Below are 20,053 nucleotides of genomic sequence, written 5' to 3' on the forward strand. Positions count from 1 at the left end.
GCTGCAATGGTGATTCACACTGTTGACATGATGTCACCTCTGCTACCAAAGCACCAAGACCCGGACAGTGGCAGGGAACCAACACTGAATTCAGGGAGGGTGAGTAACTGCTCTTTTTATTGTTTTAATTATATTGTCTGCATTTTACTGTATAATGAAAGCTAAGAAAATGTAGTTTTCTGTAAAAACAGAAACATGGACCACAAATGCATCTAGCACAATAAAAAAACCTCTGAAAAAAAAACAGTCAATTTTTCACAAATGATGAAAAAAACTGATGTGAAAATTCCAAACTGCTTTTACACTCCCTCCCTATAGTTCCCTTAGGTAACCTGTAGATTCCAGCAGTCTAACATATACTTTAAGTACATGACAAGAGTTCAACCCTTAGATGCCTGCTGTACTGTATTTTGTATTATATATTTTACGTCCTTGTGACATATTTATCAATCGAAATGCGACAGAATTCTGATGTAATTTTTGCAATATTGTTAATGTGTTTTAGACCCTCTTTACAATTTGTCTGCCTGGGGGCCATGGTCTCTCTGAAAAGGGGCATGGTATTATATGCACCAAAAGTGCAAAAAAGGCAAAAACAATGCAGAATGTATTTCTGGTGCAAAGTAAGTGAACTAATAGTTGGTGTAAATGTACACTAAACAGATTTACCAAATAGCATGAGCCACTTTGAGAAATATGGCGCATTTTAGTCTAAGAATTAGACAGTTTTGATAAATATATGCCCCATTGTCTCTTGGTTTTACCATTTAATTAAAAATAGATCTGAACTGCATACAAATCTGATAATTTAATATTACCAATTTACGGACCATGGGTAACATGGGTTCCTTTGTTCAGTGAGATGTTCTTCACAATTGCTAAAGGCTGAGAGCAGATTCGTGGCACAACATTGTGCTGTATGTTAGTCTAACCAGCTGAGACATCAGACACAAGGAATGATGCCGATCTCCAGAAAGTGACTAACATAAGATGACAGAACAAATCCCACAGAACAGATTGTGCCCACTAGTCACTCGTCTGCAATCTGGAATGGATGTGGCTGTATTGTAGGAACTGTAGCAGCCTTATTTTATTAATAGATAGGCAGAGATGGCCAGACAGACATATGGACAGACAACGACTGGGATTTATAATTCCTGCACTGTATATAAAAGTCTTGTCGCACCAGCAATAAGACAATGATAAACGGTCTGAGGAGCACAGGAAAGAGACACGGACGAGAGATGGGGTTAAACCACAACACGTTTCAATGGAGGATCTGTCTTCATCAGGTATATTGTTGCACCAGCAGACATTTTGAACAAAAGATGACAATTACTCTTTGCATAGATAAAAGATCATTATTAATCCCCCATAGATATATAAAAGCAGGACAATATGAAGCTCCGCACAAGTATTGCTACTTTAGTGTAAGGTTCATACCACCTGCACACAAAAAGATGGGAGTAAATTAGGCACACCTTTCTTTTTCTTGGAACAGGATCTTCAAAAAATAAGTTCCCAGAGTCCATTTCATCGGCGGTGTCATCAGGATGAAGCATACATCGATAGTGCTTGAAGTTATCAGCAGATAATGGTGGAGACGGTGTTGATGAATTAGAATAGTCACTTGTATTCCAGCTCCAGTATCCGCTACTGCTAGAACTGGAAGGGCCGTAGCCGGAGTCTTTCCAAGATTCGTTTCCATCTGTCAAGTAAAAGTGCAAGTATATAATCCTGACATGATCGTAGTCAATTTTTGTTGCTAGTAAGTAGGGGCTTGTATAAAAATCCTGCGTCCCTACGATGAAGGTCCGAATTTGGTACTCCATTGGCCCCTCATAGCCATGACCACAACCCATCGAGTACCTGTGATCACGTCTCTGGGACACAATGGAGGTGTGTAACCATGTAAATGATAGTCATTGTTCACCACAGCATTTAAAGGGGTGAAACTACTGCAATCGGAGTTAGCTCCAATTGCAGCAGTTACCAGCACGTGTCTACTGTGTCTTATACCAGACAGCTATCGGGTATGGAGCAGGCTCAGTGTGTGAGCCCACTTGATACAGCTACTCACAACTTCTGCCGTACATATAGATGTTGGGAGATGTAGGTAGATGAAGGGCAGAGGGCAGCACCATTGGGCACTCGTCCCACCAACTCAAAGTAGCTGTGTGATCTGCCACTATTGGCGGTATCCGTTGGAAAGGTAATAATTGCAAGTTGTTGAGAGTCCACTGGGACTTCCACAAATTGTCAGACTCTGGTAAGCCTTATTTGTAGAATTGCAGCTTGAAGGATTTGGAATGCCCCCTTTTTCTCTATTCAAAGGTTATGGCACTAACAGTGCTGTGTGGTCTGTTTCTGCCTTTGCAATAGACTTTGAATAGAGTGGCCCCATGCACGCTCAACTCAAAATCACTAAGACCTACTTACCGCCAAAGCTAATGGACAATACTCTGTACTCCTCCTTCTAGACCTGTCCTCTGCTTTCGACACAGTTGACCACTGCCCCCTACTACAGATCCTCTCCTCCTTTGGTATCAAATACCTCGCCCTATCCTGGATCTCTGATATGGACCTGGTGGTTAGGAGCACCCAGAATGACCTGATGGGTAAACCTGAAATATAGGACAAGCTCTGGGGAAGTGGGAACTTTACTGACCGCAACCCTGATCCTATCACACACACTAGAGGCAGCCGTGGAGCGTTCCTAACTCTCCCTAGACGCCTCTTCACAGCCTGAGAGCTAACTACCCCTAAAGAGAAACAAAGCCTCACCTTGCCTCAGAGAAATTCCCCAAAGTAAAAGGCAGCCCCCCACAAATATTGACGGTGAGTTAAGAGGAAAATACAAACATAGGAATGAAACAGGTTTTAGCAAAGGAGGCCCACTAATACTAAATAGTCAGAGGATAGCAAGGGAACTGTGCGGTCAGTACAAAAACGCTACAAAAAAACACACAGAGTATGCAAAAAGACCCTCACACCGACTTACGGTGTGAGGGTGCAACTCTGCACCCCCAGAGCTTCCAGCTAGCAAGAAAATAGCATATAAGCAAGCTGGACTGAACTTATCATATACTGAGAAATATTTTCCAAAAGCAATGAGCAACAAATTAACTAGCATGGACTTAGCTTTTGCTGGAGTAGACAGGTCATCAGAGAAGTCCCAGAGAGATCTGAACCAATACTGAATACATTGACAGCTGGCATCAAGTAACGATCTGAGTGGAGTTAAATAGGGAAGCCAGCATAGCAATAAACGAGGGCAGCTGAGGAGCCCAGCTCAAAGACCAGCAGTTCCACTCAAAGCCACCAGAGGGAGTCCACGGACAGAATTCACCAAAGTACCATTCATGACCACAGGAGGGAGCCCGAGAACGGAATTCACAACAGATCTCCTCGTGCCTTTCCAACTGCATATTCAACGTCTCCCACTCCCACACTACCTCCACATCCCACCCTCTCTGTTGGAGTCCCCCAAGGCTCTGTTCTAGGACCCCTAATCTTCTCAATCTATACACTTGGCCTGGGACAACTCATAAAGTCCCATGGATTTCAGTACCACCTCTATGCTGATGACACTCAGATATACTTCTCTGGCCCAGATGTCACCGCTTTGCTGTCCAGAATCCCAGAGTGTCTATCAGCCATATCCTCCTTCTTCTCCTCTTGCTTCCTCAAACTCAATGGGGACAAATCTGAACTCATCATCTTTCCTCCATCCCATAGATCTTCCTTACCTGACCTATCTATTGCAATCAATGACATCATGCTTTCCGCCATACCGGAAGTCCGCTGCCTCGGAGTAACCTTCGACTCTACCCTGTCTGTTGTGAATTCTTCTCTTGGGTTCCCTCCGGTGGTTGTTGGTGGTCCCTGGGCTGCAATCCTGGGCAGGTGTCCCTGCTGATTGCAGCTCTGACTGGGGTATTTAGGTGTGCAGGATTCATTAGCCCTTGCCAGTTGTCCATTGTTCTTGGAGGTTTTGCATCTGTCTGGTTCCTCCTGCCCTGCTGCCAAATCAGCAAAGATAAGTGTCTGGTTTTTGTTTCTGCAGCACACATGCTGTGTGCTTTACAATTCAGTGCTATTCATTGTTTTTTCTTGTCCAGCTTAGACTGTGTTTGGATTTTTTCAGTCTAGTTGGATTCTCAGGAGATGCAGATATACATTCCATGTCTTTAGTTAGATGGTGGAATTTTTGTATTATCTGCTGTGGATATTTTTAGGGTTTTAATACTGACCGCTTAGTATTCTGTCCTATCTTTTCCTATTTAGCTAGCGTGGCCTCTTTTGCTAAATCCTGTTTTCTGCCTACGTGTGTCTTTCCTCTAATACTCACTGTCAATATTTGTGGGGGGCTGCCTATCCTTTGGGGTTCTGCTCTGAGGCAAGTTAGAATTCCCATTTCCATCTATAGAGGTATTTAGTCCTCCGGCTGTGTCGAGGTGTCTAGGATGTGTTAGGTACACCCCACGGCTACTTCTAGTTGTGGTGTCAGTTTAGGGTTTGCGGTCAGTACAGGTTCCACCTACTCCAGAGAAAGTCCCATGCGGCTCCAAGGTCACCGGATCATAACAGCACAACTGGCCAACAATGAGTTAAATGCATCTCAGAAGAAGGGAAGAAAGGTGTTGAGCCATTTTTTTTTCTGTAGCCTGTTTTGTCTTTCCTTCCCTCTTTTTCTCTGGGTGGCTGAGGAGTCTTGTGTTAGCATGGATGTTCAGGGATTAGCTTCTCGTGTAGACCAGCTTGCTGCTAGGGTACAGGGTATTTCTGATTATATTGTTCAGACTCCAGTTTTAGAGCCTAAGATTCCTACTCCTGATTTGTTTTTTGGGGACAGGTCCAAATTTTTGAGTTTTAAAAACAACTGTAAACTGTTTTTTGCTCTGAAACCTCGATCCTCTGGTGATTCCATTCAGCAGGTTAAAATTGTCATCTCCCTGCTGCGTGGCGATCCTCAGGACTGGGCATTTTCCCTGGAATCTGGGAATCCGGCCTTGCTTAATGTAGACGCCTGTTTTCAGGCTTTAGGATTATTATATGATGAACCAAATTCTGTGGATCAAGCGGTGAAGACCTTGTTGGCCCTGTCTCAGGGTCAAGAAGCGTCAGAATTGTATTGTCAGAAATTTAGAAAATGGTCTGTGTTGACTAAATGGAATGATGATGCTTTGGCGGCAATTTTCAGAAAGGGTCTTTCTGAATCTGTTAAAGATGTTATGGTGGGGTTTCCCACGCCTTTCGGTCTGAGTGATTCTATGTCTCTGGCCATTCAGATTGATCGGCGCTTGCGGAGCGCAGAACTGTGCGCGCTGTGGCGTTGTCCTCAGAGCAGATGCCTGAGCCAATGCAGTGTGATAGGATTCTGTCTAGAACGGAACAACATGGATTCAGACGTCAGAATAGGTTGTGTTTTTATTGTGGCGATGCTTCTCATGTCATTTCAGTCTGCCCTAAGTGTACAAAGAGGATCGCTAGTTCATTTACCATCAGTACTGTACAACCTAAATTTCTGTTATCTGTGTCCTTGATCTGCTCATTGTCATCATTTTCTGTCATGGCGTTTGTGGATTCAGGCGCCGCCTTGAACTTAATGGACTTTGAGGTTGCCAGGCATTGTGGTTTCCCCTTGCAGTCTTTGCAGAACCCTATTCCTTTAAGGGGCATTGATGCTACACCTTTGGCTAAAAATGAGCCCCAGTTTTAGACACAGGTGACCATGTGCATGGCGCCAGCCCATCAGGAAGATTGTCGTTTTCTGGTGTTGCGTAATTTGCATGATGCTATCGTGCTGGGTTTTCCGTGGTTGCAGGTACATAATCCTGTGTTGGATTGGAAGTCTATGTCTGTGACTAGCTGGGGTTGTCAGGGGGTTCATAAAGACGTTCCTTTGATGTCAATCTCCTCTTCTTCCTCTTCTGAAATTCCAGAGTTTTTGTCTGATTTTCAGGATGTATTCGATGAGCCCAAGTCCAGTTCCCTTCCACCGCATAGGGACTGTGATTGTGCGATTGACTTGATTCCTGGCTGTAAGTTTCCTAAGGGCCGACTTTTCAACCTGTCTGTGCCTGAACATACCGCCATGCGGAGTTATGTTAAGGAGTCTTTGGAGAAAGGGCATATTCGGCCATCTTCTTCACCGTTGGGAGCGGGATTTTTTTTTGTTGCTAAGAAGGATGGCTCCTTGAGACCCTGTATTGATTATCGCCTCTTGAATAAGATCACGGTCAAGTTTCAATACCCTTTACCTCTGCTTTCCGATTTGTTTGCTAGGATTAAGGGGGCTAGTTGGTTTACGAAGATTGACCTTCGGGGGGCATATAATCTTGTTCGTATTAAACAGGGTGATGAATGGAAAACTGCGTTTAATACGCCAGAAGGCCATTTTGAATACCTTGTGATGCCATTCGGGCTCTCTAATGCTCCATCTGTTTTTCAGTCCTTCATGCACGATATCTTCCGGACTTATCTTGATAAATTCATGATTGTATATTTGGATGACATTTTAATTTTTTCCGATGATTGGGAGTCTCATGTGGAACAGGTCAGGATGGTATTTCAGATCCTTCGTGATAATGCTTTGTTTGTGAAGGGGTCTAAGTGTCTCTTTGGAGTGCAGAAGGTTTATTTTTTCGGCTTCATTTTTTCTCCCTCATCTATAGAGATGGATCCGGTTTAGGTTCAGGCCATTCATGATTGGATTCAACCCACATCAGTAAAGAGCCTTCAGAAATTTTTGGGCTTTGCTAATTTTTATCGCCGTTTCATTGCTAACTTCTCCAGTGTGGTTAAACCCTTGACCGATTTGACGAAGAAAGGCGCTGATGTGACGAATTGGTCCTCTGTGGCTGTGTCTGCCTTTCAGGAGCTTAAACGCCGATTTACTTCTGCCCCGGTGTTGCGTCAACCGGATGTTTCTCTTCCGTTTCAGGTTGAGGTTGACGCTTCTGAGATTGGGGCAGGGGCCGTTTTGTCTCAGAGGGATTCTGTTGGTTCCTTGATGAAACCGTGTGCCTTCTTTTCCCATAAGTTTTCGCCTACTGAACGCAATTATGATGTCGGCAATCGGGAGTTGTTGGCTATGAAGTGGGTGTTTGAGGAGTGGCAACATTGGCTTGAGGGAGCTAAGCACCGTATTGTGGTCTTGACCAATCATAAAAATCTGATTTACCTCGAGTCTGCCAGACGGCTGAATCCTAGACAGGCTCGATGGTCCTTGTTTTTTCCCGTTTTGATTTCGTGGTCTCGTATCTTCCGGGTTTTAAGAATATTAAGGCTGATGCCCTCTCTAGGAGTTTTTTGCCTGATTCTCCTGAGGTCCTTGAACTGGTTGGCATTCTGAAAGAAGGGGTGGTCCTTTCTGCCATTTCCCCTGATTTACGACGGGTTCTTCAGGAATTTCAGACTGACAAATCTGACCGATGTCCAGTGGGGAAACTGTTTGTTCTTGATAGATGGACTAGTAGAGTGATTTCTGAGGTTCATTGTTCTGTGTTGGCTGGCCATCCTGGTATTTTTGGTACCAGAGATTTGGTTGGTAGGTCCTTTTGATGGCCTTCTTTGTCACGTGATGTGCGTTCTTTTGTGCAGTCCTGTGGGACTTGTGCGTGGGCCAAGCCTTGTTGTTCCCGTGCTAGTGGGTTGCTTTTGCCTTTGCTGGTCCCTGAGAGGCCCTGGACGCATATTTCTATGGATTTTATTTCTGATTTTCCGGTGTCCCAGAGGATGTCGGTTATCTGGGTTGTTTGTGACCGGTTCTCTAAGATGGTTCATTTGGTGCCTTTGCCTAAATTGCATTCTTCTTCTGATTTGGTTCCATTGTTTTTTCAGCATGTGGTTCGTTTGCATGGTATTCCGGAGAATATTGTGTCCGACAGAGGTTCCCAGTTTGTTTCTAGGTTTTGGCGGGCCTTTTGTGCTAGGCTGGGCATTGATTTGTCTTTTTCTTCCGCATTTCATCCTCAGACAAATGGCCAGACCGAGCGAACTAATCAGACTTTGGAAACTTATTTGAGATGCTTTGTGTCTGCTGATCAGGATGATTGGGTGGCTTTCTTGCCATTGGCCGAGTTTGCCCTTAATTATCGGGCTAGTTCGGCTACCTTGGTTTCGCCCTTCTTTTGTAATTTTGGTTTTCATCCTCGTTTTTCTTCGGGGCAGGTTGAGCCTTCTGACTGTCCTGGTGTGGATTCTGTGGTTGACAGGTTGCAGCAGATTTGGGCTCATGTGGTGGACAATTTGGTGTTGTCTCAGGAGGAGGCTCAATGTTTTGCTAACCGTCGTCGGTGTGTTGGTTCCCGGCTTCGGGTTGGGGATCTGGTCTGGTTGTCTTCCCGTCATGTTCCTATGAAGGTTTCTTCCCCTAAGTTTAAGCCTCGGTTTATTGGTCCTTATAGGATTTCTGAGATTATTAATCCGGTGTCTTTTCGATTGGCCCTTCCGGCCTCTTTTGCTATCCATAATGTCTTCCATAGATCTTTATTGCGGAAATATGTGGTGCCCGTTGTTCCCTCTGTTGATCCTCCGGCCCCTGTGTTGGTTGATGGGGAGTTGGAGTATGTGGTTGAGAAGATTTTGGATTCTCACTTTTCGAGGCGGAGGCTTCAGTACCTTGTCAAATGGAAGGGTTATCGCCAGGAGGATAATTCTTGGGTTTTTGCCTCTGATGTCCATGCTGCTGATTTGGTCCGTGCCTTTCATCTGGCTCGTCCTGATCGGCCTGGGGGCTCTGGTGAGGGTTCGGTGACCCCTCCTCAAGGGGGGGTACTGTTGTGAATTCTGCTCTTGGGTTCCCTCCGGTGGTTGTTGGTGGTAATACTGTTGTCCCTGGGTTGCAATCCTGGGCAGGTGTCCCTGCTGATTGCAGCTCTGACTGGGGTATTTAGGTGTGCAGGATTCATTAGCCCTTGCCAGTTGTCCATTGTTCTTGGAGGTTTTGCATCTCTGTCTGGTTTCTCCTGCCCTGCTGCCAAATCAGCAAAGATAAGTGTCTGGTTTTTGTTTCTGCAGCACACATGCTGTGTGCTTTACAATTCAGTGCTATTCATTGTTTTTTCTTGTCCAGCTTAGACTGTGTTTGGATTTTTTCAGTCTAGTTGGATTCTCAGGAGATGCAGATATACATTCCATGTCTTTAGTTAGACGGTGGAATTTTTGTATTATCTGCTGTGGATATTTTTAGGGTTTTAATACTGACCGCTTAGTATTCTGTCCTATCCTTTCCTAGTTAGCTAGCGTGGCCTCTTTTGCTAAATCCTGTTTTCTGCCTACGTGTGTCTTTCCTCTAATACTCACTGTCAATATTTGTGGGGGGCTGCCTATCCTTTGGGGTTCTGCTCTGAGGCAAGATAGAATTCCCATTTCTATCTATAGGGGTATTTAGTCCTCCGGCTGTGTCGAGGTGTCTAGTGTTGTGAACTATACTTCTGGGCTCACTCTTGTGGTCACAAGCGGTATGGCATGAGCCTTGTTTTTTCCCCAGGCTGGCACTCACCTGTTTTCGTTAGGCTATGGGTGTTCCTATTTAGTCTTCCTGGAAACTCAGTCTGGTGCCTGGTATCGATGTAATCAGTTCAAGTCTGTTTTCTCCTGTCTCCTGGCCATCTGATTTTCTCAAGAAAAGCTAAGTTCTGCTTTCACGTTTTTTGATTATTTGCTTGTTCTTATTTTTGTCCAGCTTGTTCAAAATGTGATTTCTGTTTTTGCTGGAAGCTCTAGGGGACTGATATTCTCCCCCCACACCGTTAGAACGTTAGACGTTCAGTGTGGATGTTTTTGCAGGGTTTTTGTTGACCGCATAAGTCCACTTTCTATTTTCTGCTATTAATATTAGTGGGCCTCTCTTTGCTGAATCTAGTTCATTTCTACGTTTGTCTTTTCTTCTTACCTCACCGTTATTATTTGTTGGGGGCTTGTATTTAACTTTGGGGTACTTTTCTCTTGAGGCAAGTGAGGTCTTATTTTCTCTGAAAGGGTTAGTTAGTTCTCCGGCTGGCTCGAGACGTCTAGAATCAACGTAGGTACGTTCACCAGCTACTTCTAGTTGTGTGTTAGGATCAGGTATGCGATCACAGAAGTTACCACCTCCCTACGAGCTAGTTTTTGTGTTAGAAGACTTAGCTGGAACTCCTGAGATCCTCTACCACTAGGATCATAACAGTCTAGGATGTGTTAGGTACACCCCACGGCTACTTCTAGTTGCGGTGTCAGTTTAGGGTTTGCGGTCAGTACAGGTTCCACCTACTCCAGAGAAAGTCCCATGCGGCTCCAAGGTCACCGGATCATAACACCTGTCCTTCAAACCGCACATCCAAGCTCTGTCCACCTCCTGTCGCCTCCAGCTCAAAAATATCTCCAGAATCCGTCCTTTCCTCAACCGTCATTCTACTAAAATGCTTGAGCATGCCCCCATCATCTTCCGCCTTGACTACTGCAACATCCTTTTCTGCGGGCTCTCTGCTAACACCCTTGCACCTCTCCAGTCCATCCTTAACTCTGCTGCCTGACTAATTCATCTCTCTCCTCGCTACTCCTCCACTTCCCCCTCTGCAAATCTCTTAACTGGCTCCCATTCCTTCAGCGTATCCAGTTCAAATTACTAATACTGACCTACAAAGCCACCCATAACCTGTCTCCTCCATATATCTCTGAACTAATCTCCCGATATCTTCCCTCACGCAATCTCCGGTCCTCCCAAGACCTCCTTCTCTCCTCCACACTTATTCACTCCTCATCCAATCGACTCCAAGACTTCTCCCGAATATCCCCCATCATCTGGAATTCTCTGCCCCAACACGCCCGACTATCAACCACATTCAGATCCTTCAGAAGGAACCTGAAAACCCATTTCTTCAGGAAAGCCTATAGCCTGCACTGACCCCGTTGCCTCCTCATCACTACCGAAGCTAACGCCTCACCAACATCGGAGCTCCTGCAACCCTCAGCATATTGTCTCCATCCCCACCATCCTGTAGCAAGTAAGCCCGCAAGGGCAGGGTCCTCGCCCCTCTGTATCAGTCTATCATTGTTAGATTGTTTACTCTAAGTGATATCTGTAACTTGTGTGCAACCTATTCTCATATACAGCACCATGGAATCAATGGTGCTATATAAATAAATAATAATAATAATTTAATGCAAATAATTGGCCACTTTACCAGTAAATCGAATGGGTGGACTGCGAACCAAAGGGCTAGTAGAAAGACTGGTCAGAACCATGGCAGCCGTCACCTTATCCATATCTAACTCATCTTCATATTTCCTGGAAGACAATGAAGAACATGGATTATTTGCTTTGTGTATTACACTAGATTAGTTGCTCTAAAGGAGTAAAGAAACATTCTCACCCAAAGTCACTGACCGCATAGTTATTTGGTCCTGATCTGCTACCAGGTCAAAATGAGACAGTTTTTGCTTTTATTTTATTCCGGCTGCTCCCCTATGTAATCAATTTATAGTGATATGAGATTTTTTTTCTTGTTGCTCATTTTAAAGTCTTTTATAAGGGCATTGCTACAGGGTTCTGTGGGGGCATGTCTTTAGGCTGCTCTGCATAATTACCCTGTATGCCACGCCCCTTGTAAAGATGACAAAAGAAATGGTACACTGTGTTATGCCAAGTGCAAGGTCTGAGAACCTTAAAGGTCCACTACTAAGACAACCCCTTCTCGATCTAAATGTTTGCCCCGGTTAAAATAAAAATTCTTAAACTCACCTTTAGGCCGGTTTCACACGTCAGTGCCTCCGGTACGTGTAGTGAGTTTTCTCATGTACCGGAGACACTGACACGTAGACCCATTCAAATGAATGGGTCTATGCAGATGTCAGTGTGTTTTGACGGACCGTGTGTCTGTGTGCAAAAACATGCAGACATGTCCGTTTTTACGTCGGCTGCCAAACGTCCCGCACATGTGCGCACGGAGAACAGTGACATCACCAAAGCTGTGCTCCCTACCCTACCAGCCTGAACTAAGATGAACTCTTCAGCATGGGAAAATCAGCAGGCTTTTCCCATGCTCAAGAGTTCATTTGAGTTCATGCCGGCAGGGAGCGCAGCTTCGGTGACGTCACCGAAGCGCCGATCCCAGCATTTCATTCATTCCACCGTAGTTCACAGCCGGGAGCGGTCGCATTAGCAGCGCTCAAGGTTGTAAACTGTACACTCTCCTAGATATGCATTACTGCGTGGGACTGACTTTACGGCGGACAGTTATGGGTATATTGTTGGTTTATTATGTTGACATTTTTTACAGGAGATCGAGGGCTTCTCTTGGAATGGTAGACTAATAAATAGGAAAAACTGTGTATATTGTCTTATTTCATTAAAATACTTTTTTCTTACTGTGTGGTTTGATTAACTCTTTAACAACTATATCATTAGTAATGGATAGGTGTCTTATTGACACCTCTCCATTACTAAGCCGGCTTAATGTCACCTTACAATAGGAAGGTGATATTGACCCCTCATTACCCCACTTGCCACCGCTACAGGGCAAGTGGGAAGAACCGGGCAAAGCTCCAGAATTGGTGCATCTAATAGATACGACTTTTCTGGGCAGCTGCAGGCTGCTGGTTTTTAGGCTGGGGGGCCCATATCCATGGCCCCTTCCCAGCCTGAGAATAGGACACCAGCAGCATTTTTCACAAACATTCGGGACCTTGGGCATGCGCACACCACTACGCCACCAACGGAAATCTAAGCAAGAACTGGGGGAAGACACCACGCCCTTTTGACCAGACCAGCCTGATTGACAGGCAAAAACGACTACTTTGGTAACGTATTTCGGCAGCATAGGTGGGGAATCGGGGTCCACAAAATACACTATTGCAATGCACAGCTCAGGCCCTATTTAACAGTATTTTTATCTCATACCGAAAAAACGGGGTGACAGGTTCCCTTTAATAACTGCAAATAATTTGATTAGTCAAGATTTGTTTTCAGGTTGAAGCCTTTTTTTTTGTTGGCAAAAAGTTCAATTAAATCCATTAACAATCAAAGTTCTTTTGTTATGAATATTTAATAGGCTCAGTAACTAATTGTAAAAAGTTTTCACAGGAGTCTAAGGATCAACATCAACATTAATTGTCAAAAGTGCCAGCCAACGAGCACCGAAAGAAGAGGTGCCTGCATCACTTCAAATGAGATTAAGAAAATGTAGGGAGATTGTCCACCATTGGATGAGACCACTACAGGATAGTCCTTCATCTCTTACATTATCATTATTCATGTATGACACTCTTGCAGTGATTAAAAGTAAGTATTACTGTAGTGCCTGTATCATTATATATGTCAAGAAGGGATAATGTTTTGTGTCACTCAGGAAAGACTGGTGTTCAACGTCATCGTCGTGGCATGGTGCGCCTCTCCACAAATTTTACTCTATTCAGGGAGCAAATAAGGATTTCTAGGGAACGAATGCCGCAGCTTGTCATAAATTAGATGAGCTGTGGTCTCGCGCCCATTTCCCGCCCCCGTTGCACCCAATTGGGTGGAGCTGGGTGAAACTGGGCGTGAAATTGCAGAAAGACATTTCAAAACGATTTATGCCAGAAATCAGAGTGAATGCCCCTCACTGTGCCAAGGCCTTCTCACCCCTCCTCCCACCTCTATTCTCCATAGAGATGACCAAGATGGATTTTAGCTGCTTATTTGAAAGAGGATGATGAGTTCAGGAGGCAGGAGTAACGGGAAGTGGCTCATAAGGGGGAAAGGAAGGAGATTTATCTGATAATATATGTTATAGAGGTACCTATATACTCCTGTACTATTGATTAATGCAGAGTTTGTTGAGACCACAGTGTCAGTTTAAATCCTACATCCCAAGCGATCTTAAAATGACCTGCATTATGACATTACTGATTCAATGGTAGGTTAAATACCTGCTCCAAGGTCACTATAGACAAGCCACAGTGTTATATGATGGAGGTTGCACACTTGCTAAATACTGATGATGCTCTACTCACACATCTATAATGTAGGATGAGGTGGTTGCTTAGTATTATAATTGCACGCAAATAAGGCTTCTTTAATGAACCATCCACAGGGTTATGTGTAGTGCACATTGTTGGGTAGAAGTGTATCGGCCAGTTCTATACGATCAGCCATTGAATGGTGGATATATATGATTGTTATATTGCACAGATCCAGTGCTTATGTTCCCAGTTAGTCAGAGCCTAAATATAGCGCTTCACAAACTGCAGGAATTTCTGCAGATGTTTGCAAGTACAAATATGGCATTACAAGCAAAATTGGGCAGCCATTGGCCACCACGTATGCATGTGGTAATCAGACGCTTTGTAGGTCTGTAGCTGAAGTTACTTACAAAGCAATTTTAAAAATAAAACTGTTATCTCCATGATGCATTCCCAGGTTAAAAATGTATTTCTACTGTATCTACATATGCTTTTGATTTCTTATCGAGACGTACAGTTGTGTGAAAAAAAGTATTTGACCCCTCCCTAATTTCCTATTCTTTTGCATGGTTGTCACACTTAAATGTTTCCAATCACATAAACAAATTTATATATTAGACAAAGATAACACAAGTAAACACAAAATGCAGTTTCTAAATGAAGGTTTTTATTAAGGGAAAAAGAAATCCAAACCTACAGGGCCCTGTATGAAAAGGTGATTGCCCCCCTAAACCTAATAACTGGTTGAGCCACCCTTATTAGCAATAACTGCAATCAAGTATTTGCGATAACTGGCAGTGAGTCTTTGACAACGCTCTGGAGGAATTTTGGCCCACTCACCTTTGCAGAATTGTTGTAATTTAGCCACATTGTAGGATTTCCAAGCATGAAACACCTTTCTAAGGTCATGCCACAGCATCTCAATCAGATTAAGGTGAGGAGTTTGACTAGGCCTCTCCAAAGTCTTGATTTTGTTTTTCTTAAGCCATTCAGAGGTGGATTTGCTTGTGTGTTTTGGATCATTGTCCTGCTGCATAAATCAAGTGTGTTTCAGCTTGAGGTAACGAACAGATGGCCAGACATTCTCCTTCAGGATTTTTTAGAAGACAGCAGAATTCATGGTTCCATTTACCACAGCAAGTCTTCTAGGTCCTGAAGCAGCAAAACAGCCCCAGATCATCACATTACCACCACCATATTTTACTGTTGGTATGATGTTTCTTTTCTAAAATGTTGTGTTACTTATATACTAGATGTAATTGAACATACACCTTCCAAAAAGATCAACTTTTGTCTCACCAGTCACCAGAGTATTCTACCAAAAGTTTTGGGGATCATCAAGATGTGTTCTGCTAAAATTGAGACGAGCCTTTATGTTCTAATTGCTCACCAGTGGTTTTCGTCTTGGAACTCTGCCATGCAGGCCATTTTTGCCCAGTCTCTTTCTTATGATGGAGTCAAGAACACTGACCTTAACTGAGGCCAGTGACACCTGCAGTTCTTTGGATGTTGTGACTGAACGCTTGGGCTAATTTTGGATGGACGGCCATTTCTGGAAAGGTTCACCACTGTTCTATGTTTTCTCCATTTCGGGATAATGACTCTTACTGTGGTTCCCAGGAATCCCAAAGCTTTAAGGTACCTTCACACGAAACGACTTTGTAACGATATCGCTAGCGATCCGTGACGTTGCAGCGTCCTCGCTAGCGATATCGTTTAGTTTGACACGCAGCAGCGATCAGGATCCTGCTGTGATGTCGCTGGTCGCTGAATAAAGTCCAGAACTTTATTTGGTCGTCCGATCGCCGTGTATCGTTGTGTTTGAAAGCAAAAGCAACGATACCAGCGATGTTTTACACTGGTAACCAGGGTAAACATCGGGTTACTAAGCGCAGGGCCGCGCTTAGTAACCCGATGTTTACCCTGGTTACCAGCATAAAAGTAAAAAAAACAAACAGTACATACTCACCTGCGCGTCCCCCAGCGTCTGCTTCCTGACACTGACTGAGCGCCGGCCCTAAAGTGAAAGTGAAAGCACAGTGGTGACGTCACCGCTGTGCTGTTAGGGCCGGAGCTCAGTCAGTGTCAGGAAGCAGACGCTGGGGGACGTGAATGTGAGTATGTACTGTTTGTTTTTTTTACTTTTACGCTGGTAACCAGGGTAAACATCGGGTTACTAAGCGCGGCCCTGCGCTTAGTAACCCGATGTTTACCCTGGTTACCCGGGGACCTCGGCATCGTTGGTCGCTGGAGAGCGGTCTGTGTGACAGCTCTCCAGCGACCAAACAGCGACGCTGCAGCGATCGGCATCGTTGTCGCTATCGCTGCAGCGTCGCTTCGTGTGAAGGTACCTTTAGAAATGGCTTTATAACCTTTTCCTAACTGATAGAGCTCAATTACTTTGTTTCTCATTTGTGATTTCTTGGTTGAGAACAGGTGTGGTAGTAATCAGGCCTGTGTGTGGCTAGGGAATTGGAACTCGGCTTCCCAATGATGTGATAAATCATAGTTAATTTATGTTTTAAGGAGGGGGGCAATCACTTTTTCAAACAAGGCCTTGTTAGTTTGATTTCTTTTACCCTTTATAAAAAAGACCTTCATTTCACCCCTTAGTGACAGAGCCAATTTGGTACTTAATGACCGAGCCAATTTTTACAATTCTGACCAGTGTCACTTTAAGAGGTTATAACTTTGGAACGCTTTATCGGATCCCGCTGATTCTGAGATTGTTTTTTCGTGACATATTGTACTTCAAGTTAGTGGTAACATTTCTTCGATATTACTTGCGATTATTTATGAAAAAAATGGAAATATGGCGAAAATTTTTAAAATTTTGCAATTTTCAAATTTTGTATTTTTATGCCCTTAAATCAGAGAGATATGTCACAAAAAATAGTTAATAAATAACATTTCCCACATGTCTACTTTACATCAGCACAATTTTGGAACCAAAATTTTTTTTTGTTAGGGAGTTATAAGGGTTAAAAGTTGACCAGCAATTTCTCATTTTTACAACACCATGTTTTTTTTAGGGACCACATCACCTTTGAAGTCATTTTGAGGGGTCTATATGATAGAAAATAACCAAGTGTGACACCATTCTAAAAACTGCACCCCTCAAGCTGCTCAAAACCACATTCAAGAAGTTTATTAACCCTTTACGTACTTCACAGGAACTGAAACAATGTGGAAGAAAAAAATGAACATTTAACTTTTTTTTGCAAACATTTTACTTCAGAACCATTTTTTTAAATTTTCACAAGTGTAAAAACAGAAATTTAACCACAAATTTTGTTGTGCAATTTTTCCTGAGTACGCCGATACCCCATATGTGGAGGTAAACCACTGTTTGGGCGCACTGCAGAGCTTGGAAGTGAAGGAGCACCGTTTGACTGTTTCAATGCAGAATTGGCTGGAATTGAGATCGGACGCCATGTCGCGTTTGGAGAGCCCCTAATGTGCCTAAACAGTGGAAACCCCCCACAAGTGACACCATTTTGGAAACTAGACCCCTTAAGGAACTTATCTAGATGTGTGGTGAGCACTTTAAACCCCCAGGTGCTTCACAGAAGTTTATAACGTAGAGCCGTGAAAATAAAAAAATTGCATTTTTTTTCTACAAAAATGATCTTTTTGCCTCCAAATTTTTATTTTACCAAGGGTAACAGGAGAAAATGGACCCCAGAAGTTGTTGTACAATTTGTCCTGAGTACGCCGACACCCCATTTGTGGGGGTAAACCACTGTTTGGGTGCATGGCTGAGCTCGGAAGCAAAGGAGCGTCATTTGACTTTTCAATGCAAAATTGACTGGAATTGAGATCGGACGCCATGTCGCGTTTGGAGAGCCCCTGATGTGCCTAAACAGTAGAAACCCCCCAAAAGTGACCCCATTTTGGAAACTAGACCCCCCATGGAACTTATCTAGATGTGTAGTGAGAACTTTGAATGCCCAAGTGCATCACAGAAGTTTATAATGCAGAGTCATGAAAATAAAAAATATTTTTTTTTAACAATAAAGATTTTTTAGCCCCCAAGTTTTTATTTTCACAAGGGTAACAAGAGAAATTGGACCCCAAAAGTTGTTGTCCAATTTGTCCTGAGTATGCTGGTACCCCATATGTGGGGGTAAACCACTGTTTGGGCGCACGGCAGAGCTCGGAAGGGAAGGAGCGCCAATTTGGAATGCAGACTTTGATAGAATTGTCTGCGGGCGTTATGTTGCGTTTGCAGACCCCTAATGTACCTAAACAGTAGAAACCCCCAACAAGTGACCCCATTTTGGAATATAGACCCCCCAAGGAACTTATCTAGATATGTGGTGAGAACTTTGAATGCCCAAGTGCTTCACAGAAGTTTATAATGCAGAGTAGTGAAAATAAAAAATATTTTTTTTCCCCACAAAAAAGATTTTTTTAGCCCCCAAGTTTTTATTTTCACAAGGGTAACAAGAGAAATTGGATGCCAATAATTGTTCTCCAATTTGTCCTGAGTATGCTGGTACCCCATATGTGGGGGTAAACCACTGTTTTGGCACACGGCAGAGCTCGGAAGAGAAGGAGCGCCATTTTGGAATTCAGACTTTGATAGAATTGTCTGTGGGTGTTATGTTGCGTTTGCAGAGCCCCTGATGTACCTAAACAGTAGAAACCCCCCACAAGTGACCACATTTTGGAAACTAGAAACTGGAAACCCCCTAAGGAACTTATCTAGATATGTGGTGAGAACTTTGAATGCTCAAGTGCTTCACAGAAGTTTATAATGCAGAGTAGTGAAAATAAAAAAATATTTTTTTGTCCCACAAAAAAGATTTTTAGCCCCCACGTTTTTATTTTCACAAGGGTAACAGGAGAAATTGGACCCCAAAAGTTGTTGTCCAATTTATCCCGAGTACGCTGATGCCCCACATGTGGGGGTAAACCACTGTTTGGGCGCACGGCAGAGCTCAGAAGGGAGGGAGCACCATTTGACTTTTTTAGCGCAAAATTGGCTGTCGTGTTTGGAGACCCCCTGATGTACCTAAACAGTGGAAACCCCCAAATTATAACTCCAACCCTAACTCCAACACACCCCTAACCCTAATCTCAACCCGATCCATAATCCTAATCACAACCCTAACGATAATCACAACCCTAACCCCAAAACAGCCCTAATCTCAACCCTAACCATAACCCTAATCAAAACCCTAAATCCAACACACCCCTAACCCTAATCCCAACCCTAATCCCAACCCTAACCCTAATCCCAACCCTAATCCCAAACGTAACCCTAATCCCAACCCTAATCCCAAACGTAACCCTAATCCCAACCCTAATCCAAACCCTAACCCTAATCCCAACTCTAACCCTAGCTTTAGCCCCAAAAAGTTCAATGTAACCTTTTTTTTGTACGTCGCGTCCGCCATTTCCGCGCATGCGTGGCCGTAACTCTGCCCCCTCCTCCCCAGGACATAGACTGGGCAGCGGATGCGTTGAAAAACTGCATCCGCTGCCCACGTTGTGCACAATTTTCACAACGTGCGTCGGTACGACGCATTGCGACCGCCCCATACCGACGCAAGTGTGAAAGAAGCCTAAGGCTACTTTCACACTAGCGTCGTACTCGGCCCATCGCAGTGTGTCAGGCCGACGTACCGACGCTAGCGTTGTAAGCACCGCACAACGGGTGCAGCGGATGCTGTTTTTTCAACGCATCCGCTGCCCCATTGTGAGGTGCGGGGAGGCGGGTGCGGAGTTCCGGCCGCGCATGCGCGGTCGGAAATGGCGGACACGTCGCACAAAAAAGTTACATGTAGCTTTTTTTGTGCCGACGGTCCGCCAAAGCACGACGCATCCGTCACACGACGGATGCGATGTGTGGCAATCCGTCGCAACCCTAACCCTAGCCCTAGCCCTAACCCTAACCCTAATTTTAGCCCCAACTCGTCTCTCCTGCCGGCCGGCAGATGGCAGCAGATGGCGGGCGCACTGCGCATGCGCCCGCCATGAGGAAACGGAGGAGGAGACGGAAGAGGACCCAGGGACACCGGGTGAGTATGATAGGGTCCCCGAATCCCCCTATTTCTCTGTCCTCTGATGTGCGATCACATCAGAGGACAGAGGATTACAGATCGCTTTTTTTTTTTTTTTG

At 44.2% G+C, this 20,053-nt stretch overlaps 1 protein-coding gene and 1 long non-coding RNA gene across 3 annotated transcripts in view; one reads left to right on the forward strand and one right to left on the reverse strand.

Moving 5' to 3' along the window:
- ZNF704 (zinc finger protein 704) overlaps window positions 1-20,053 on the reverse strand; it is a 282,103-nt gene that overhangs the window by 184,195 nt on the left and 77,855 nt on the right. The window contains exons 3-4 of the mRNA XM_077270719.1: window positions 11,172-11,275; window positions 1,482-1,708 (exon numbers count right to left, since the gene is read on the reverse strand). Of these exons, the coding sequence (XP_077126834.1) occupies window positions 1,482-1,708; window positions 11,172-11,275 (331 nt within the window). The remainder of the gene's footprint in view (window positions 1-1,481; window positions 1,709-11,171; window positions 11,276-20,053) is intronic.
- The window catches only part of LOC143782831 (uncharacterized), a 108,097-nt gene that overhangs the window by 45,762 nt on the left and 42,282 nt on the right, over window positions 1-20,053 (forward strand). For both annotated transcript variants that reach the window (XR_013217056.1, XR_013217055.1), the window contains exon 2: window positions 13,070-13,267. This is a non-coding gene — a long non-coding RNA (uncharacterized LOC143782831). The remainder of the gene's footprint in view (window positions 1-13,069; window positions 13,268-20,053) is intronic.

The sequence above is a fragment of the Ranitomeya variabilis genome, chromosome 6, assembly GCF_051348905.1.
Source record: "Ranitomeya variabilis isolate aRanVar5 chromosome 6, aRanVar5.hap1, whole genome shotgun sequence".
Classification (NCBI taxonomy): domain Eukaryota; kingdom Metazoa; phylum Chordata; class Amphibia; order Anura; family Dendrobatidae; genus Ranitomeya; species Ranitomeya variabilis.